This window comes from Pieris napi, chromosome 18, assembly GCF_905475465.1.
Source record: "Pieris napi chromosome 18, ilPieNapi1.2, whole genome shotgun sequence".
NCBI lineage: Eukaryota > Metazoa > Arthropoda > Insecta > Lepidoptera > Pieridae > Pieris > Pieris napi.
This window is the reverse complement of record NC_062251.1, coordinates 10,681,573-10,704,852: the sequence shown is the minus strand read 5'-3', so window position 1 is coordinate 10,704,852 and position 23,280 is coordinate 10,681,573. Positions and strand designations below refer to the sequence as shown.

The window sequence follows — 23,280 nt, the reverse complement described above, 5'->3', positions numbered from 1 at the left end:
AATTTAAAATTACCATCAATACTACAGAGTAATCTTTATTATTAAGGTAGGTAATTATTTTAGCAAAATCTTCGTAGTGTCGAAAACAAAAATGTATTATTATAAAAACTTCAAATACCTCCCCATACCATTAAAGGGCTCATAGTTTGCTACAAAATATAAAGCACAATCTACAATAAATTTACACATAGAATATGATTACAGTTTATTCAATTCATTTTTATATCAACATTGTGGTCTGTTGTCTTAAGGTAGTTAGGACCTTACTTATATTTGATTAGTATTACTCAAAAAGGTTAAGTCCTAGAGAATGACTTGTGTCGAGTAGTCAAAAGCTAGATATAAATTATTTCAAACCTATTTTAAAAGAGTAAGTATGGAGTTTCTTGCCCATTCTTCTCCACACGAAACTACCTTTTGGAAGGGGCAAGAAGAATCTTCTTTGTATTTTGTTTGACGTTCAAAAGTGCCATTTTAGGTGGTCTAATTGAAATAAATGATTTGACTTTGACTTAGATATACAGCCAAATTTTGATTCAAGATTTAATTCAATGTAACAAAATTACATAATAATTAGTTATCATAATTTTACTTTATACAAGAATGAAAACTTTGCAAGAAAATTTTGATTTTATTTAGTTTACTTTTCCTACAATCAAACTTGCAAAGAAGAATATTTATTGTAAAATATTAAATAAAACTTTGATCTTTACTAAATTTATGGTAAAAGTTTACTGACATTTCACAGTAACATTGCTTGGGGTGGAAACCAAAGGTTCGGGTTGACCCTCTTCTTGCAAAGTGTACTTGTACTCCCTCACAATTTTCTTGTACTTGGTGGACTAAGATGTACTATATTTGCAATTAAAAAAGTGATAAAGACTTTCATGTCTTTACAATAAGAGTTAGGCCTTTTATGTTAATTTCTACCATTCCATTTACTCCAATTGGGTCACGCTTCTTAAACTGAAAGACAAAATGTTTTCTATGTTAATATTGAACATCGAGCTAGTGGCTAAGCACACAACTGACAATTCTCTGGTCATACATTCATAACCTGGCTTTTTCACTATTACACCAATTGATATTTGTTTGTCAGCAAACCAGTTTGTCTAATATCCAAAAATCAAACAAAGACACAGAAGGCTGATAAGCTACTTGTCTTTAAAAACAAAACATGCCTGTCTGTCTAGAATGCAGAAGGCTGTGACCAAGATCAAAAGTTATAGCCGGGGCTCTTCCTTTTTAGTTAATATTACTTGTTTCTATATTATACTAACATTTTAAATGAGTTAAACAAATATAATTATATATAAAGCTTAAATTACTATTTTTACCCATTGCTTGTCCCAATTTTATTTTCATTTGTGATTACTGAAACAAAAATGTATTTTTAACCTAAACCTTAATAATTAATTTTGTAACTTTCTTGGAATATAGGTTAGTTATAGGTTCTAACTCCACATTCACTATTAAAAAGCATGCAAGCAAATTTTTCACGTTGAAGGTAAGTCTTTTAACCAAGCCAACTCCGACTACAAGAAAATAGGTATTCTATAACTCACCATTCTAACAAAATTATTAGCATGATTATTTTTTAAAACATTCAACTATAAACTTTGAAACAATGTTGATGATGATATTAAATATTAATTTATCCCTAATGGGAAAGACAAAGGACTTTAGTCCATACAGCCCTTTGAAACAGTGTTTTTTATTTTGAAGATCTTTCATCTTATGAATCTATAAAATATAAACAGTGACAACCATGAACTATATGTATATAGTATGTATATGTGCTATAGTAATTAGTATTTTTATAGATAAACATAAAATAACAGATTTTTTTTGAAGTTATACTTCTTTTAACTTAGGCGCGTTATGAAAAATTGATGAGAGTGAAATTTTACGATGCGCGCGCACCTGTGGCACAAAATTGGGAGTGTGATGATAGCGTGCGCGAGCGAGATGGGATTTGGTTTTGGGAATAAGACAATCTACAAGTAAAAAGAAATAGAATATGCGTGAAGTTAGCTTCTATTTCTTAGCTTAGCAGCTTAACAAGAATTTTGAATGACCATGACATCTGACAATGACATTTACCTTTTAAACAAATATAGGAGTTTTAATTATTGTTTAAAATAAAAGATTATATACTTAGAGTCGAATTTTTAATTAGACGAAGTCAACTGACGTTTACGGTGTTGTCAGTTTTTAATGAAATAAAAATAGTGTTGTGACAAAGTAAAAACCCCTGAATTAATGATCGGTGATGGCACTAGTCGCCGCGCCGCGCTTTGCAATAAGACGTCAAAAAACTGATTGTAGTTACATAGTACTAGTACCTAACTTATATCAGAGCACTTTTATAAAATTTTGAAATAGAAATAATATTCTTTTATTGTTTGAAATGATTGACTATTCACACTCATTGTTCATTCATCTGATTGAACAAGAACTGAACGCATCACTATTACTTTAAATATGGCAACGTTATTTTACAAAGTGACATTAGACTTCCTTTTTTGGCGGGAACTGGAAGGGCGCCTTTTTTAAACAATTTTTTCAATAAATTCAAATAAGTTGGTAAACTAACGAAATACCTAGCTGGGACTAGTCGTAATGGAGCCGGAGAGCGGCGGAGATGACGATGGGTGTATGGCGACACCGCGGACAACAAAAAAGCGAAAAATGAAGGAGCAGCTTCCAGTGGCGTCTTCGTCACCAGACGATAAGTACAAACCCTTTTTTAAACCTGAATATAAGAGGTCATACCCGGACAACAGCTCTACCTACTCTAAAAACCCCTTATATCTCTCGAAATTTTACAAAAATGTAAAGGGCATTGTTGAAAAGCGTAGATTAAATGCGAACAAAATAATGGTAGTCTTCAAACAGGCGGTAGCAGCAAATGACTTCCTAAGCCATAGTTGTCTTAAGGAAAACAATTTGAAGGCGTACATACCAGCAGCGTCGGTGGAGAGAACCGGCACTATTAGATTCGTCGACAAGGAATCGAGCAATGCAGAACTGTATGAAAAACTGATGGCGGATGCCGAAATTATAGCTGTGAGACGGTTCACCAAGAAAGTAGGTCAGGATATAGTCCCTCTCACTACGGTGAGTGTAACATTTGTAGGCATTTCCCTCCCTCAATATGTTTTTCTGGACAAGTGGAGATACAGGGTATACACTTATGTGCCACCACTGATGCAATGCTTCAAGTGCATGAAGTTTAGGCACAATGCCAAAATATGTCGAAATGATGATGTATGTTCAAGATGTTCAGGTGCACATTCCTACAAGGAGTGCTCATCAGACATCTTGAAGTGTTGCAACTGTGGTGGGGACCACCTAGCAATATCTAAGTTTTGTCGCATTAAAATAGAACAACGTAAAAGACATGAAACAAATTACTTGACCAGAATGTATTCAACAGTAGTATTAAATAAAGATTTTCCTGCGTTGACCAAAGCGAAAACAGACAAATCAGTGACATTTGCATTGAAAACTAAGTCTACCCCGGTTAAGAAAATAGTCATGAGTCCCCTATCACAGCACCGGTTTCAACCGTTCAAACACCAAATACTAACTCCAACACCTTGACCTATGACTACCTTGTAAAAGATGATATCTTTTTACAAAAAATAATAAAAACCTTAGTTACGTTAGCTAATTCAAATAAAACAAACACAACCACACACATTAAAGATATATTGATAGAAAATCTTACCAAATAATGGCTGTTTTAAAAATAATGCAACATAATATTCAGAGTGTCAATAATAAAAAGGCTTTACTTAAATCATCATTAATTCAAAAAAACATAGATGTGTGTCTTCTCAATGAAACCTGGTTTTTGAAAGATTCAAACCCCTATTTATCAATCGCTGGCTATAACTATATAGGAAAAAATGCTAAAAATGAACATGGCGGTGTAGGTATTTTAATAAAAAATGATATTAAATTTAAGGTCTTATAAACTACTTTCTATCAAAATATTCAATTTATAGCTATTTCTATAATAACACTGTGTCTACTGTCCACCAAATAATAGCTCAATTAGTTTGATTAATTTGAGAAAGATTATTTTGCAATTACCCAAGCCTTGTCTTGTTTCTGGTGATTTTAATGCTCACAATATAGCTTTTGGTTGTGATACTACCAATTCAAGAGGTCGTGAATTATTTGATATATTTGATGATGCTGATTTATGTATTTTAAATTCTGGTGACCCTACTACTATTTCTAGACCTGGTAATAATGCATCAGCTATTGATGTTACTTGTGTTAGCCCTGATATTGCACCACTTTGTGAGTGGTATGTTGGTGATGACCCTTTAGGGAGCTATCATTTACCTACTTTTGTTAACATCATTACCTCAACTCAAAAATATACAGTTCAAGAGTCTATACATAAGTATTTATATAATAAAACAAACTGGAATATGTACAATGACAAATCCAAAGATATATTTGATAAATTTTCTCCTTCAACAATTGATCCTTTAGTTCAATATGATGAATTTTCTAAATTACTACTTAGTTTAAAAGAAAACTGTGTTCCATTGTTAAAGCATAAATCTTCTAGTAAAAAGTCTGTTCCTCCAGCTCCTTGGTGGAATGATACTTGTGCCGAGGCTGTAACCAAATCAAGAGAAGCGTTAGCTAATTATAGACGTAATATGACAATGGACAATTATATAGAATATAAGAAAATAGATTCGAGGAAAAAAATTATTATAAAAATGGGTAAGAAAGACAGTTGGAAAAGTCTTTGTTCGTCTTTTAATAGATTCACTCCAGTATCCCAAGTGTGGAATTTTATTAGAAGATTTAAGAGAATTAACATTAATAGAAATGTGTCCAAAAATGATGAGTGGATAGCAAGTTTTTTAGAGAAGTTAGGGCAACCTAGTAATAACAACGATAATATTTCTGGTTTATTCGAATTTGATGATGGAAGTCAGTGGAGCAAGTTTCTACTTAACTCTTTTTGTTTTGAAGAACTTGACATGGCTTTGTCTTCAAGAAAGAATACAACCCCTGGTCTTGACGATATTCCTTATATTATGCTTCAAAATCTACATGTTTCTGTAAAACATATTCTACTTAATATGTCAGCGCTAGAGTTTCGTGCCGCTACTTATATGTCCAGTGTAGTAGATAATATAGACTTTCTTGATTATTGCTGTACCAAGCCTAACAGTTACAAAGTCTACACTGATGGGTCTAAATCTTCATCTGCAGTGAAATCAGGTTACTATGATCCTCAGGCTAAAACCTCAAAATGTTTTATGTTAAGTAATACTTGCAGCATATTTACAGCTGAAGCTTATGCTATCTATCAAGTTGTATTGTACTTACAAAGTTTACAAAATAATGATAACTATGTGGAGTTCCTAATAATTTCAGATGCAAAAAGTGTGTTAATGGCTTTAGACAAATGGCATACTCATTATAGAAATAATTATTTATTGTATAAAATTAGAGAAGCATTGATATCTTTGGATACTCCAGTAACATTTAAATGGGTGCCCTCTCATAGGGGTATCAAGGGAAATGATATTGTAGATGGTATTGTCAATTCTACTTATGATGAGGATCATAGTAGGTATTACATTCAGAGTTCCTTTTACGGATTTTCTTTTCGACTTAAAACAAAGAAGTCATAAGTTATGGGAAAGCTATTGGAAATTATCCTCACAGCATAAAGGTAGTTGGTATGCAGAGATACAAAAAGAACTTCCAAGTAAACCTTGGTATGATAAATACAAAGGAGCCAATGAACGTAAATTTATAACCATTATTAATCGTTTGAGGTTTGGCCACTGTCAGACTCCAAGCCATTTATTTCGTTTTAAAATTATAAATAATAACAGATGTACATACTGTGGCGGAAATGAGGCCGACTTATCCCACCTCATCTTGAGTTGCCCGACCTTTAAATTTCAACGATTAATACTAGTAACGGATATTATGAAGTTGATGGATTTTGATGAGAATAATCAGACTAAACTTGGAAATTCTTTAGCAAATAACCCGACAAGATCAGCTTTAGACTCATCAGTCACTGCAAATGGTAGTCATCACTCATCAATGTCAACCATCACAAATAGAAATTCCCCGCCGTGTCCAAGATTTACTGAAATGTCCAGTCCTATTCAAAGCTATTTACTATTATATAAAAAACACGGTTGAGAAAATTTAAAGCTCACCATTGTATTATATAAATTGATTGTGTTTTATGTTAAGTTAGTATAGTTATTTGTGTAAGATATTTTGTTATACTTTTTTTTAAAGTGCCAATGGACTTTGTATCCGGCTACTAAATTAATTAAAAAAAAAAAAAAAGTGACATTAGCTACTGTCAGTTGGCTTCGTCTAATGGTCCGAGAGCTGGCATCAATTTTTGGGCAGGTATTTGAGGCAAGCTGAAAACTTGTCACATACCTCTCCTATTATATTCCAACACGGAATTGCAGACCTGGCTGGTGAGTAGCGGGGCTAAATCAACCCCTACATTTTTAAAAATATTATTTGTTTTTGAGGCAGCTTGAAATTTTAATGGAATGTTATTTATAACTATAAAATTAGATTCCCAAAAAGACAGATCATTTCGGTAGGGCTTTCTACCTGCCAGGTGATCAAACAAATAATGGATGAGTACGGGCCTCATCTGCGAAAAGAAATAGATTTTTTTTTTTAATTAATCATAGAAATTTGAATGCAGCAGTTATTAAAAATAAACCATTTATTCTCACCTGTAGTATGATTTTCATCATCGTAATTTTTATTTTCCTCGTGAACAACAGCGTCGAATACTAATTGTGGCATACACTCTCCGTCAAACCAGTGAAAATCTAGCGTATCCTCATTAAGTGTCCATCCGTTTCTATTAGGTGTCAAAGAACTGGGGAATCGTAAATATGCATTTCTCCAAATGCTTGTTATATATTGCGTTCTTAAAAGACGTTGTTTTAATTCAGATTTGCATGGAGGTAAAGTAGAGGGATCACAATTTTTTAATTTTTTTCTGAAAGGTTCATTTTCAGTGTCGGCTTTGTAAGTCACGTGGCCAATAGTAACGCGGCAAGCAAGAACGAAGACAGCTGTCGAAATGCGCTCTCTCTCACACTACAGCTTGTCTATAGTAGTACAGGCCCGTACTCATCCATTATTTGTTTGATCACCTGGCAGGTAGAAAGCCCTACCGAAATGATCTGTCTTTTTTGGGAATCTTAATTTTATAGTTATAAATAACATTCCATTAAAATTTCAAGCTGCCTCAAAAACAAATAATATTTTTAAAAATGTAGGGGTTGATGTAGCCCCGCTACTCACCAGCCAGGTCTGCAATTCCGTGTTGGAATATAATAGGAGAGGTATGTGACAAGTTTTCAGCTTGCCTCAAATACCTGCCCAAAAATTGGTACCAGCTCTCCTACTATAATTAAAAATACGACTATAGTTATTTTCATTATACAAGTGCGAATTTTATATGTGCGTCTGAATTATAATCAGAAGTGATTTAAATTGAATATCTAAATCAATACTAAAAAAAAAAACGCTTTTTACCGGATTAAAGTTATGTATTATTATAAATTTACAACTATTTGACATAATTTTAAATTTATCCGACGTTTCGCGTGCTTTACAGCGTGCGTGGTCACGGTGACTGAAGACAAAAGATGTTGAATGTCAAAAAGTATCACAGCTGCAGAGAAAGTTGCATTATCTGTATTTATTTCCCCGGAGTTGGTACTTGGTATCGACTAAAAGATGGAGGGTTTTGGCAAAAATGGCTCACGGTGTCTCTATTTTCGCGGATTGTGTTTCTTTTTGAGATTTTAATTTGGATATTATTGGATCCCAGGTGTTTGACAATTTTAGGCCGTCTTCTCTATTGAAATTGGGGTGTTTTTTGATTTCAATGGCTTCGCGTACCAATCTTGGGAAGAATCTTTTCTGTTTCGCAAGTACTTTCGGTTGGTCAAAGCGTATGTAGTGATTAGGCCTATCTAGTATGTGTTCACAGACTGCTGATTTTGTGTGTCGTCTATGTCTTATGTCTGCAATGTGTTCTTTGAGTCTGCTGGACATATTGCGTTTAGTTTGCCCTATGTAATACGTGTAAACCGGCCATTAGACAGGCCACAGTCGCAATCCAGTTTGTATATACCTGCATCTTGCAATGGGGTGTTACTTTTGATTGGTCTTAGGAATTGCTGAATCTTCTTGTGCGGCTTGAAAATTGTATGAATAGAAGCTCGTTTTAGGATCCGGCTAATTCTATCTGTAACTCCCTTTACATATGGCAAGTAGGCTGGCTGGCGGGGAACTGTTTGTGTCTTGTTTTTGTGATGTAGCCGGGGGATGCGCAGCTTGTTTCGGTGTAGCACCTGTTTGACATGCTGTAGTTCCTCCTCGAGGTGGGCATCATCACAAAGACGTTGGGCTCTCTGAAACAAACATTTACCGACAGAAAGCAGTTGTGAAGGGTGGTGGTGGGATTCACCATTGAGGTACCTATCTGTGTGGGTTGCCTTCCTGTGTATTGTGTGACCTAGTGGGCCATCTGCTTTGCGTATAATTAAAATGTCTAAAAAGGGCAGACAGTTGTTGTTTTCTTGTTCAACAGTAAATTTAATGTTCTTGTCTATTGAATTTAAATGTGCTAGAAATGCAGATATTTTGTCATTGGGGAGTACTACAAATGTGTCATCGACATATCTCTTGTACAGTCGAGGTTTAACCGGGGTATTGGCCAGAGCTCTCTCCTCAAAGTCCTCCATGAAGATGTCAGCGACTATAGGTGACACTGGAGAACCCATGGCTACTCCATCAACCTGCACATAGAACTTAGAACATCTTTCCACATTAAGTATCCTGACGTGAGACAGTGTTTTACAATATCTACATTATCTGGTGACATGTTCTGTTCCCTAAGTCTTTTTGCAATGATATCTAGGCAGTCATTTAGTGGTAAGTTTGTAAATAGTGACTCAATGTCAAAACTCACCATGGTTTCATTGTGGAGTAATTTGAGATCTCTCAATGTTTCCACAAAATGGTAAGAGTCCTTAACATGAGCACTAGTGTGCCCCCTGAGAGGGGATAATATTGACACTAAGTGCGAACCACTCACCATGATACTTAAATTAATAGATGTTATTTATATATTTCAGGATATTACAAATAAAATCATTTTGGAAACAATTGATATCCCAAAAGCAAATAAAGCCAACAATGACAAGGTAATAAATCAGTTTTGACATAACTTGAATACTAAAAAGGCCAAACAAAGGTGTGCACAACATTGACAACATAACTTAACAATTTCATTATTTTGTAGGATTAAAGAAAGGTGAAAGAAAATCATGTCGAACTGAACAACAAGAATCCCCAAACAACTCCAAAGAAACCTACAAGGAAGACACCGGTATTATATTTAAATTATCTCTATCTCTAAATAGAATAAAAGAAAGTTGCTATCCAGGTCTGTAGCATGTGCTACAAATTATATTATTAACACATTTATATAATTATATTAATATAAATGTGTTAAAAATTTTATAATATGAATTATAAAAAATTTTAAGTTTTGCATGGACAGAGCTTAAACTAATTTTTATTTTTTTTATTTTTATTTTATGGCCTGGTAACGAGACCTTTAAGCCAAATCTTATTTTTGGTCACTAAATTTCACTTATTTTCCTTCATTTAATTTCACATGTTATTCTTATTCCAACATTCCATTTGTTTTCTTAAATCTTCCCTACGGTATTTTTAACGTATTTATATAATGCACTATAACACTTTTTGTTTTTGAGCAAATCACACAACTGGCGGCGGGTGGGATCACTAACTTCCATTATTTCACTTGCTAATAGTAGTCTATTAAAAATGAAAATTTGGTTTTGGCATTTTAAAAAAATATGATTCATATCTGCGATCTCGTTAGTGCAGAAAGAGCAAACATTGTTATCTATAATATTAAGTTTAGCGAGATGTGTGGGTGTAGTGTTGTGACCAAAACGCAATCTGTTGATTGTGGTAACGAACTCACGACTAACTGTATCCAACTCATAATCTTCATACCAGGGTATTCTCAGTAAATTTTCTTGTATACTTCCATACCATTTTCCTTTAAGTTTTTGATCTTCTTTCCATAAATTTGCCCATATATCTTTTATTGAATTATTTATATTATAATAATAATCGGTCATAGAAACATGTACCACATTTCTGACATTAAGAGTGTTAACCCCTTCATATGCAGCTTTGTCCGCTATTTCATTACCAGTAATACCTTTATGTGAGGGTACCCACATAAAGGCAATAGTTACATCTTTCTTATACAACCGCAAGACAGTATCTTTAATTAAATAGAGAATATAATTGGTTTTAAAATTATTAAGAGTAGCATGCTTAAGACTATTTAAAAGACTCAAAGAGTCTGTCAAAATTAGAAAATATTTACAATTGTTTATAGAAGTAATCGATTTTAAAGCTGCAAAAACTGCATATGCCTCTGCTGTAAATATGGAGCAGTTTTTATCTAGAACAAAGCTTTGAGCAACATCTTTTTGGGAATCATATACCGCACTTCTCACAAAATCATTGCCTTTACTGCCGTCAGTATATATAGTATAGTACTTGTTATTTTCTTCTTTGAAAGCCAATAGGTCTGAATTATTTTCAATTGAATTTGATAAAATCGTAATAGGATGTGTGATACAACTGTATGAATGAGTGTAACACGACCAGTGAGAATGTTTTTTAATGTTTGAATAATGAGATTGTATTTCTGTAAAGATCTGGCACAAAGTTGGAGATGTACCTGTCAGAAGATCATTTGGTGAAGTGAGAGGACCATCTATATTGATTGGGTGAGGTATTATCCTGTTTATAATTTGTAAATTATTTGATGATAATAGTTTCAGACAGTATCTTTCTGTAAGCATAAGTCGTCTCAATATCAATGGCATAATATTAGTTTCGACTTCCATGGCCCTTATGGGAGTCGAACACATTGCTCCTGATATGATCCTCAAAGCCCTGTTCTGCAATATATCCAATTTATGTGTATGAGTGCTATTTAAATAAGCCAAAGAACTGTAATCAAAATTACTTCTTACAATAGATTTATATAATATAGAAAGTATTTTGGGATCTGCACCCCATGAAACACCTGCTAGACATCTTAAAATGTTAACACCTCTTAATGCATTTCTAGATACATATTTAATATGTTCTTCAAATGACAGCTTCTGGTCAATGATAATACCCAAAAATTTGTGTGAGGTGACTCTTTGAATGACATCACCATTATATACAACATCCACTATTGGTGTGTCCTTTCCAAATATCATGGCATTACTTTTGGCAGCATTTATTTTCAAATTTAATCTGTGTTGATAATAATTATTTAACTGCTTTAATCCAGTGTTAACATTTTCAATGGCTACTGTTAAATTTACATCAGAACTATACAACACTAAATCATTTGCAAATTGAAGTATATTTACATTTTTAGTATTTACATATTTACATATCTCACAAGTATACAAGTTATATAACAAGGGCGATAATGTTGCACCTTGTATAGTACCCTTTGATGCAGTTCTAGGTCCATACAAAATATTGTTATGCCTAACATATAGTATTCTGTTATTAAGGAAATCATAAATCCATTTAGATAATTGTCCAGGTATACCAGAATTACTGAGTACCTTCACCAGTATGCCAGGATCCACACTGTCAAATGCACCTTGCACATCTAAAAATACACAAACTGTGTGTAATGTATTGTTTTTTGCATTTTTCAGGTCGGATATCAGAGAAATGAAGCTATCGGCACAGCTTCTTCCTTTACGGAAGCCATATTGAATATGTGGTATGACATTATTGGATTCTGCATACCAGTCAAGTCGAGATTTTACCATGTTTTCAAATATTTTTCCAATACATGATGATAACGAGATTGGACGATAGGAACTAATCTGTTCAGGTGACTTATCTGGTTTTAATATAGGTATTACACATTGAGTTTTCCATGAACTTGGTATGAGTTTTTTATGCCAGAGATTATTAAGAATATTTAAAAATATCTTTCGTACAGATTCAGATAAATGTTTTATTAATAAATATGGAAAATCATCTAAACCAGGACTAGTATTTCTTCTAGATTGTATACTCATTAAAAGTTCAGACCATGAAAAAGAATCCAGTAAAAATGTTGATTGAGGATTCTCATTGTTAATATTAAAATAATTGTCTAATGAATCTGAATCAATCAAATTGTTATTATCCGATAACTTATCTAAAAGTGGCTGTACAAATTCATCCCTATATGATTTATTACCAGTTCTGATTCCCTTAAACTTTTTAATGAGATTCCATATTTGACTGATGGGTGTAGTTCTATTGAAACTATTGCAAAAACCAATCCAACTGATTTTTTTTTGCTCCTTTATAGTGCGTTTTTTTAAAGCATCTAATCTTTTATAGTTGATGTAATTATATTCTGTTGAATTGTTTCTATACAATTTCAGGGCTTCATATGATTTTATAACGGCTTGTTCACATATACTGTTCCACCAGGGGGCTGGTGGTCTACTCCTAAAGTTAGTCCTAGTGAATCTAGGAACTACCATTAGCTTGAGTTTATTAAGCCGACTACAAAACTCATCATAAGATTTCATTGGATTCTCTTCACTAACCATCATGTCATGGAAGACCAAACCAGACAATTCGCTATACTTTGTCCAATCTGTTTTATCATATAAAAATCTGTCAACATGTTTATTAATTGTGTATCTTTCAATGCACATTGTAATGTTTGTTATGGTTGGATAATGATAACTACCCATAGCATCATCATGTACATACCATTCACAAAGTGGAGCCACCTGTGGACTAACAAAGCTTATATCTATTGCTGAGGGGTTGCATGTAGGATAATTTACTGTAGTAAAACTACCATTATTCAAAATACATAAATCACATTCATCAATTATATTATATAAGTTATTGCCTCGACTTTTCGTAGATAGGCATCCAAAAGCAATATGATGTGCATTGAAATCACCACTAACAAAAATAGGTTTTGGTAATCCTCTTATAATATTGTGCAATCTATTCATTCTTATATTCCTACTGGACGGAGGACAGTACACACAAAGAATAGATATAGTAGTATTTTCTGTGTATATACTTATGGCTATTGTCTGTATATCTTCATAAAAAGTAGTATTTATGACATTATGTTTCAAATATGGTTTAATTAATATTCCTACACCATTACGAGGATTTTTTGAATTTTTATTGTAGAAATTATAACCAGAAATATAAAAAGAATGGTGTTCTTTTAACCATGTCTCATTTAGTAAGCAAATATCAATATTTTTTTCATTTAAGAATTTTGTAAGAAGATGTTTTTTATTATTTGCACCTTGAACATTAAATTGCGCAATACGTAGAGAGTGTGTTATATATGGTTGTGTATCCATTATGTTGACAGATTCTTAATAAGTATATCTTTTATAAATGATGCTGTGATGGGTTCATTATCAATCTTATTACCTATTTGAACCAGTGTTTGTACCAGGGCCATAAGTACATCACTGTTTTCAATTATTTGTAATTTTATATCATTAAAACTTACAGTCTGTGAGACAGGCTTAATATTTTCAGATTTATTTACATGTTTTACATTAGGTTTATTATTTACATTAATTACTTTTTTATTTATAGGGTTGGAGCGTGGTGGAAGAGGAGGGAACTCATCATTATCTTTTGTAATGGTAACGCTTGCATAAGTTATTTTATTTTTCTTTTCTAATGTTTTCCTCATTTTAATGGGACACAATTTAGAAATAGCTAAATGAGGTCCATTGCAATTAGCACAGCAAATCTCATTTGGCTTACTACAGTCTTTATAGGAATGTTCACCTGAACAAATAGAGCAACGCTCTTTGCCATTACATATTTTTGCAAAATGATTAAATTTAAGACATTTAAAACATTGTTGCAGAGGAGGAACATATTCAAATATTCTATAAAAAAATAAGTCGTATTGGACACTTTCAGGTAAAGTATTTGCCAGAAATGTGATACTAACAGTTTGTGTTCTGACTAATTCATTACCAATTTTTTTCACAAATCTCCTAACTGCTATTATTTCATTTGTAGAAGTCAATTTAGCAAATAGTTCTCTATTTGTAATATTTGTAGGCACAAATCTGATAATACCAATTTTTTCAATTTGAGCTGCTGGAATATATGCTCTCATTTCGTGTTTATCAAGAAAGCTGATATTGTTTATCAAATTGTTAGCTGTATTATGTTGTTTAAAGGTCACAACAATTTTATTTGCGCCAATACGCCTTATTGCCACCACACCTTTAATATCGGAAAATATCTGATTCAAATATATTGGGCTTTTATTTCCCAGCTTGTCTTGTATATTTTTGCTCTGAATGAAAACCTTAAATTCTGTGTTAATTGAATTTTCAGGGTATAGTCTTTTATAGTTGGGTTTGATATATGCCAAATAAGAGTCTTTCTCACCACCTCCGCCGCCAGCATCAGAAACATCTTGGAGATCTTCTAACCGCCGTCGTGGTCTCTTTTTTGAGGTGGGCGGGTCAAACCCGCCCCCCTCGTTTCCTTCCATTTTAATTATTTATTCACTATATTTATATTTAATTTGCCAATTTATACTGTTATTTACAAAGAAATAATATTTATTTTAATTAAAATACAATTTTGAAAAAAAAATTGAACCGCGCTTTTTCAACTTCCCGCCAAGAATCTCCCGTGAATAAATCTGACATTAGGAATACATTTAATCCAGAGACAATATGACGGAATAAGGTGCTACGAGTCCTCAAACCAAACGAAAACGAAGAAACAGCGGTAGAAATTATTCGTTTTACTATTTAAAGTTTTGTCATATCTAAACTGTTGTATAATCAAATCTGTTGTAATTAAAAATCATGCTTGTGTAAATAAAGTGTATATTGTTATTAATTATCAGTAGATATACTTAGTTAATATGACTGGAAGAGGACGAAAAGCGGCAGCGCCGAAGAAAAAAGCTAATGACTACAAAATGCCAGCACCAATTCCAGCAGGAGAAGTAATTAATGATACGATAGCTAAGAAGAAATGGAGAATCGGCCCTTCGATTGGAGTCGGCGGATTTGGGGAAATATATTCAGCGTGCAATCATGAAGGCTCTCCGAAAAAGGCATCTGAATATCCATTCGTCGTTAAAATAGTAAGCTATTATAATAATAATAATCTTTATAACACGTGAATCCTATTACGTATTCTAGAATGCCTTGCTTGACTGAAAACACAACTTGTGTGCTTATACATACACAAAATAGGCTGTAATTCTTTTATCTAGGGTCTAAAGTAAAGTTTAAATGTGTAGGTCTTTCTGTGTTCTTAATATATAAAATATGTGTTATGTTATTATAAAGATAGATTAATACTATAATGATAATGTAATAGGATATGGTTTCTGTTCATAATTGAACAATTTTTACTCTCAGGAACCTCATGAAAATGGACCACTGTTTGTAGAGAAGCATTTTTACATAAGAAATGCTAACAAGGATGACAGTAAGTGGTTGTAATAGTTGATAAAGCATGCTAAAACAATTGTAATTCAATTGTATAGTACTGTAAAATATCTGTTTTAGTTTCCAAATTCATGAAGGAAAAGAACTTATCAACATTTGGCATGCCAAGTTACTATGGAAATGGCTCACATACCTTCAAAGGTGAAAAGTACAGATATTTAGTCCTAGAAAGATATGGCAAAGACGTGTGGAGTATATTTAAGGATTCTGCACGATCATTTCCACCAACTACTGTTTTTCAAATAGGACTGCAAATGGTATGTCTATGTCGGTTATGTCTAAGATAGGAATTCTTAGCTGGTAAACCACTAATTAGGTTATTGGTAGATAAATTGTAAGTTGTCAATATAATCTTCTTATCTTCCCAACAATTGTTAAAATAATCTAAGCTTGTCTCCATTTATTTATAAATTGGTATTTTCTTGTTGTTTATAACAATGGAGAGTCTGGATTTCAGAAGTTATTCACTAATGACTTACACACATTTAAATAAAAATAAACACATTAGTTCCCTTAATTGGATTCTACATTTTGGTTAGATAATGTGTTTTTAGACTGTATTATTTTTTATATTTTATTTCACTTGTGTTTAATATAAATATTATATAATTTTACATGTTAAAACAATTTGACAAAGTAATAACATGTAGCCTCATTCCTTTAAGGCAAGGAATTATTGCGACTCGTACAACTTTATACTATCATAATCCAATCTGTCACTCTCCATTTGTGTCAATTTTCCCAGTACTTCGTACTTATGTTTACAAAGTATAGTTCAGAAACATCTTCTGAAGGAGACACAATCTAAATATCCTTAAGAAGACCCTACTCTGGTGTTAATGTTGTACAATGCCCATATGGGTAGTTGCTGTCTGCAGCACTGCAATTTTAGTTTATTGTTATGAGGCAACCGTCACATTTTTAGACATGTTTTCTTTAAATCTAGAGATTTAAATTGATGAGTATCTTACATTTACAGCTAGATGTGTTAGAGTACATCCACAGTAGAGGCTATGTGCATGCAGATATTAAGGGAGCAAATATTCTATTAGGACTTAAGAAGGGAACAGAGAATCAGGCATATCTGGTTGACTTTGGTCTGGCGACACGGGTAAATGATAAAGAGTTCAAACCTGATCCGAAGTGTGCTCACAATGGCACCATTGAGTATACAAGCAGAGATGCTCATTTGGGAGGTAAATTATGTTCCTTAAATATGTATATTTATAATTGGTTTATAAACTACTTTATTCTTTGAAAAAACCTCTAAGTCATTAAACCTCTAAGGCTGCATCACATGTTTTATGTATTTTTTTTTTTTTAATGTTAATGTATGATTAACATAAAAAAAAATAAACTCTTCAAATCTTTGCGACTATAAGTAGATACGTTGAGTGCTTATTGGCGCTACTCCCAGCGGAGCCTGCCTATTCTTATTTACACTCAGTCTGTTGGGTTGTCCTGGTCAAAAATGTCTCGCCGCTTGTTTAGTTGTTGAGTAGTTTCTGGTATAGTTAGCTGTCCTGCTAGCTGATTGGGGTGCTTTTGAAGTCTTAGTTTGTAGTTATACCCATGTGTGATTATTTCCTCTTTTACCATGGGCATATTAAGAAATTCATGGACTTCTGTTGTTTTGAGAAACCATGGGGTGTTTGATATTGAGCTCTTTGTATTATTATTATATTTGAGGCACTAGCAGATCCCCAAAGCTGTATTCCATATGTGTAAAGCTGGGTTTGAGAATGGTTTTGTACAAAAGCAACTTATTCTCAGTGGATAGTTTTGAATTTCGTCCCATTAGCCAGTAGAGACCCTTGTATTTGTGGTTAATTTCGTCTCGCTTTGTTTGAATATGTTTTTTCCAGGTGAGTCTGCGGTCTAAATGCATTCCTAAATATTTGACTGTATTTTGATGTGGTATTTTGATGTGGTAATTGGGTGCCATTTAGAGTGACAGGGGGGCAGTCTTCCTTTCGGAGCGTGAAAGTGACGTGCACCGATTTGGACACACTAACTGCAATTCTCCATTTGGCCAACCAATCTTCTACCTTATTTAAGCCATTTTGTAGGATTTTAGAGGCCAGAATGGGACTTCTGTTGGAGGTAAGTAGAGCCGTGTCATCAGCGAAGGTGGCGATAGTAATCTCTGGGCTCTGTGGTAGGTCGTGTGTATACAGTGTGTACAGGACGGGTCCGAGAACTGAGCCCTGTGGCATACCTGTGCAGATTCCGTAAAAACCGGATGTGCTGGCACCTTCTTTAACTTGAAATATTCTGTTAGACAAGAATGATTGTAGGATCCTATAGAATGTGTGTGGCAATAAGGATTTTATTTTAAACAAAAGACCCTTATGCCAAAGGGTCTGCCAATGCCAAAAATACTCTGTCAAAGGCTTGTTGTACATCAAGAAATACAGATGAGCAGTATTCTCTCCTGTCGAGGGAGTTTCTTATTTTTCTACATACTCTGTGGACTTGTTCTATTGTGGCATGTTCTTGCCTAAAGCCAAACTGATGATCTGGTATGATATGCTTTTCTTTTATTATGTTCAGCATTCTATGTAGTAGAGATTTCTCAAATAATTTGGACATAATAGGCAGCAGACTAATGGGTCTATATGATGTGATTTCGTGAATCGGTTTTCCAGGTTTGTGGATCATAGTCACTTGTGATACCTTCCATAAGTCTGGGTAGTATCCAGCTCTTAGGATTGCATTAAAAAGCATTTTAAGGTACACTATCACTTTGCGTGGTGATTCTTCGAGGACCTTTTTGACTATTAAGTCATAGCCCGGTGCTTTATTATTGTCCATAGATTTGATGTTGCGATTAATTTCCCGTGGTGTCACTAGTTTTAATGGTAGATCAAGTTGCAGGTCTTGGTCAATGATTTGTTCGATATCCGATTCATCTACATTAGGACTGGGGTCATTCGGTTTGAATACTTGACTGAGATGATTAGCAAAAACTTCAGCTTTTTCTCGTTCCGTTCTAATCCACTACCCGTTCTGCGTTCGTAGTGGTGGCTTTTGGTGTAGTGGTCGTGGTCGTGCTAGGTTTTTGCAGGCTCTCCAGAGCGAGTAATCGGTTGCTTTTGTTGATGTCAATCCTTCCAGGTGTTTACTCAAGGCTGCTTCGTTAGCTTCGGATATTAGGGATTTAAATCACGTATCGCTTTATTAAGCGCCGTTTTGTCATATATCAGTCTACTAGTGTGCCGTTTTATGTATTAATGTAAAAGGGCCAGGTGATTATTATTTATAAGACAAAAGATGCATTATCTTTACCCTTAAGACTACAACATCATAACTTCTCTCATAGTTTGCAACAATAGCCATTTACTGTTCCTTATTTATCTGCAATATGTGTTATGTATATTTTTGTGTGTAAGAGCAACATTTTTACAATTATCCTTTAATAGATATATTAAAACTCTGCCCATGTAAATTGGGGTCTAATATAGTGATGTTCAACTGCACTATGTAATAACAGCTCGCTTTTCGTAGAGCTCAAACATTTAAATAAAACTTCCCATAATTTTAGTATCAACAATGCGTGGAGATCTGGAAATCTTGGGGTATAACATGCTTCAGTGGATTGTCGGTGACCTACCTTGGGAAAAGGTTCTGTCCCAACCGAAGACAGTGCAGGGAATGAAGGAAGCCTTCATGAAGAATGTTCGTGCTGAAATCACTAAGAAATATGATAATGTACCTGGTGAGTAATTTCTGTCATACGAATTTCTTCATTTCTTCTTTTTAGCTTAGAAAAAAGTGTAATAGTCGTAAACAGAGTGGTTTATTTAGAGTTAAAATACCAACCATAGGTGCTATGCATATTAAAAAGATCTTCCTCCATTGTGCTCTTCTGCCTTAAATTTGTATGAAATCAAAAAATATTTGATAAATATTAAATTAATCCCTCAATATAACTTAATGTTTGACTCTAGACTCTGTTAATGCTTCCAATCAGTTTATGTAACTTCTGTGAGACCAGGTAGGCCAGTAATTTTTTTGAACATCCAGCCCCCATTTTCTGCTTCAATAGCTTAATTTACTTACAATATTCATTTATTAGCTCTGTTGCAGGTCCATTAAAATAGTTAAATTAAAAAAAAATACATGACCAATAGAAACTCTAATATGTTACTAGCTTCCCTATATAATAAAATTTAATAAAATAAAAATAGCCTTTATTTGAGTACACTATAACTACAGTAAGTCCATGTCTTATAAGTTTTACACTAGTACTCGACCTCCGATGGAGTGAAGGCCACCCTATATTCTAATCCAAAATATTAACTTAGCTATGAGCTTGTTGACAATAGTAATATATGCTAATTGTAATAATAAGCCGTCCATGCGTCGGGTTGTCTCTCTCCCTAAAATATGGCGAGGGGGCCGATGGCTGGCCATGCGTCATACTCGTGAACGGGTGCTACTTGTGGTGACTGGCCGTACTTGAATTCGTGTATGCGGTGATGTAAGTTATTTCGACTATGTGTTTGCGTGTTGTACTCACGAGAATATAAGTGCGTGCTCCTATTTTACCATGCGTCCTGCTGATAGAGGTCTGTGTTTTTTTAATTTATGTTATTATTATTGATTACTTAAAATGTCATGTGGAACATGGTGTAATGGTTGCAGCTCCTTACAAACGTTGTGTGAAACAAAAAACTTAGCGATTAAAAAGAGTGGCGGAGAGTTTATTGCCAGTTCTTCTCTTCCGTTCTACGCCCTTGATTTGGGAACTGGCAGTTAATGTAAAATTAATACATTTAATGTATATTTCTTTTTTGACGTTCATAAGTGTACATTGTGTTACCTATATGAATAAATGATTTTTGACTTTTGACTTTAATGTTACATATTTTCTTTTCAGATCAGTTAATAAAGTTTTTTGAATATATAAACAAATTAAAACCAAAAGACCCGGTCGATTACACAAAATGCAGACAAATATTTGAAAGCTACCTTAAAACCGAGGGAAAAACGAAATCGAGCAAATTAGAATTCGCATCGAGCAAAAAACGGAAAGCGACAAAGAAAAATGATATAGTAGATGATGAAAGCGATGAAAAAGCACCCGAAAGCGATGAAGACGGTGATGACAACGCTGATGAATCTAAACCGAAGAGAAGAACAACGAAGCGTAATGCGAGCGAAGGTATAGTTAAAACAAGAAGTAGAAAAAAGAAAGATGAAAATACGGAACCGAATAAGAATAAAAGTATAACTTTGAAAAGGAAGTCCCTCGAACCTTCGTTCGTTGTGAAAGTAAAACGAACAAGAATGGCTCCAAAGGCCACGCCCCCCGCGAAACAGAATCACACGAACATTTCAACGAAGACGTCGGAAGAAAAATCTAAGAAAAATTTGCGACAGGTATATTTTATTTTATTATTTAACCCAAAAAATGTTATAATAAATGCTTTTTAATTAACTTGTATGTATATCCCGTAAAGCCGGTTTCAGACTAGCGCATTTTTCTGCGCGTATACGGTCGTTACAGCATACGCGCTTCAAAAAACCGGACGCGCGTAAACTGGCATATTTCGGCGTGTTCGCTCGAACCGGTAGGTAGTGGCATCGTGTCAGTATCAACATGGATTCTGACGAAGACACATTGCTATTTGCGTTACTTATTCGCCGTCCACTGAGGAGACGAAACAGATGCTGGGTGTCATCGATGATTGCAACAAAACAGAACCGGTCACTTTAATACACTCTACCCAGAACTGCGAACTTATACGAGCTTAGAAGCGCGTCAACGCTAGTTGCGTGCGTGCTTAAAGGCGCGCCTATACGTGTCTACATGCGCGTCCAAAGACGAGCTTATACGCGCGTAAAAACGCTAGTCTGAAACCGCCCTGTACCCTCAGAGGCGCAGGTAGATTCTCATATCTGTCTCACTGATCACGCCCTGTCCAGTCTTCGCATGGCTGGACATTGTGCTTTTTAATATGATCCAGTAGTTAGTCTTTTCGTTAGAAATATATAAAAATAATACTAACTAATACTTTCTCAAAAAAAGTTTTGTTTAACTATGTGTAATTTTAACCCGTTGGTAAAAGTAATTGTGTATCATTGCAGGTGTCATTCGACAGTCCCATTTGTGTTGTCATCGGTGAAAACAAAGCTGACTCCAGCGGAGACATCTTTGATGAATCCTTCACTATTGAAAAAAAAAAGGTAGAACCTTGTGTATATAATGTTTATTTGGAAAATTACTTGATTTAAAAAATAATGAATTTTTCAATGAATACATAGAAATATAATTAGCCGTTAAACTGACTTTAAGACATTTCTGTTGTGTTTAGATTTTTACTATTTTGACTAAGATATCGCTTGATTTTATGTTTGAATGGAGTTCCATACAACGGATTCTTTTCTATTGAATTTTTTAATATTACAACAAAATTTTGGAAAATGGTCTCTGTGGAAATCAAAAACTTTGTACACCTGAATTATCTAAGACTATAAATATGAACCACGCGTCGGTACTTAGGTGAAGCCGAAACCAAAAAGGCGTTTGCTGTCAGATGAAGAGGCAACTGTCACAAGGGTGGTCAGGCGGAAGGTGACCGCGACCAAGGCTAAAGGCCGCTCGTGGAAGGACACGGCTGCAGTGCTCAACGGAAGGTCACCGCCCAAGGCATAAGGTCGCTATAGTGTTTTTTTAAATTACTTTATGTGACCAATATTAAAATAGAACAAAATTTCATATTAATCTTCTTTAATTAGTCAAATTTTAAATGAACTAATATGTTATAACCAAATTTAAGCTCAAATTGCGATTTTGGCAATTGACTTATTTTATCTGAATGAACAACGTCAAAAATTAAAAAAATTAACATAATATAAAATAATCTATAAATAAAATAAATCAGTGGCGCTACAACCTTTTTAGGTTCTTATTTTAAGGCTCAGCCTCAGATTTCTGTTTCATTATTTGTCTCTTTATCTAAAAGGTTACAGTATTTTATAAATTTTATTCATATATTTATTATAATGATAAATAATATTTACATATAATTTCTAATAAATTAATAATACTCTTTTGTTGTTCACAGGGTGTGGTATTTCGGAGACTGTTATTAATAAAACAAGTATTTTTAATATTTTTAATATTTTGCCAAGTATTAGCAAATATAAGGTAAAAATAAGTTGACTTCTGCATTGATGTGTGTTTGGAATTAATTGTTCTTTGTACTTTATAATGTAAATGCTCTCGTTGAGTTTGTACTTTTAAATAATAAATAATTTGTACTTTATAAACTACCTTACTTAATCTACCCTCAATTTGAAATTTAACTTTCAACTGTCACAAACATTATATTCCTTTATATGTCCAGATATGTTGAAATTGCACTTTTCACAATTTTATCACAGGTTATAGCTAAACGTCTTATGTGAGTATTTTATTACAATGAATTTCGAGTATTAGCACTTTAGGTTGTTATTCAAACTCTCCATCTCAGGGACGACTCTTTCGATTCCCTTGAACCGATCCTCAATTTGTTGTAAAGTCCGTCCCTTGGTCTCGGGCATCGCGAACCATATCACAGACAACCCGTAGCAAATGACACGGGTTTTTTTTTTTTTTTTTTTTAAAGGAAATATT

The 23,280-nt window shown here is 33.8% G+C and overlaps 1 protein-coding gene, 1 long non-coding RNA gene and 1 pseudogene across 2 annotated transcripts; 2 read left to right on the top strand and 1 right to left on the bottom strand.

Moving 5' to 3' along the window:
• Positions 1-188: 188 nt before the first annotated feature.
• On the bottom strand, positions 189-1,805 carry LOC125058723. Its single transcript, XR_007118486.1, has 3 exons — positions 1,566-1,805; positions 1,338-1,374; positions 189-966 (listed from the first exon to the last, which is right to left on the bottom strand). It is a non-coding gene; the product is annotated as an uncharacterized LOC125058723 (long non-coding RNA).
• Positions 1,806-2,519: 714 nt separating this feature from the next.
• LOC125058701 lies at positions 2,520-4,321 on the top strand (annotated as a pseudogene).
• A 10,738-nt stretch (positions 4,322-15,059) lies between these two features.
• On the top strand, positions 15,060-22,934 carry LOC125058689 (serine/threonine-protein kinase VRK1-like). Its single transcript, XM_047662820.1, has 9 exons — positions 15,060-15,286; positions 15,567-15,636; positions 15,717-15,913; positions 16,636-16,852; positions 19,201-19,374; positions 20,539-21,041; positions 21,750-21,848; positions 22,165-22,318; positions 22,730-22,934. Exons 1-8 carry the CDS (start codon positions 15,062-15,064, stop codon positions 22,315-22,317), a joined length of 1,638 nt encoding a protein of 545 aa, XP_047518776.1. The 5' UTR covers positions 15,060-15,061; the 3' UTR covers position 22,318; positions 22,730-22,934.
• The last annotated feature ends 346 nt before the right edge of the window (positions 22,935-23,280 follow it).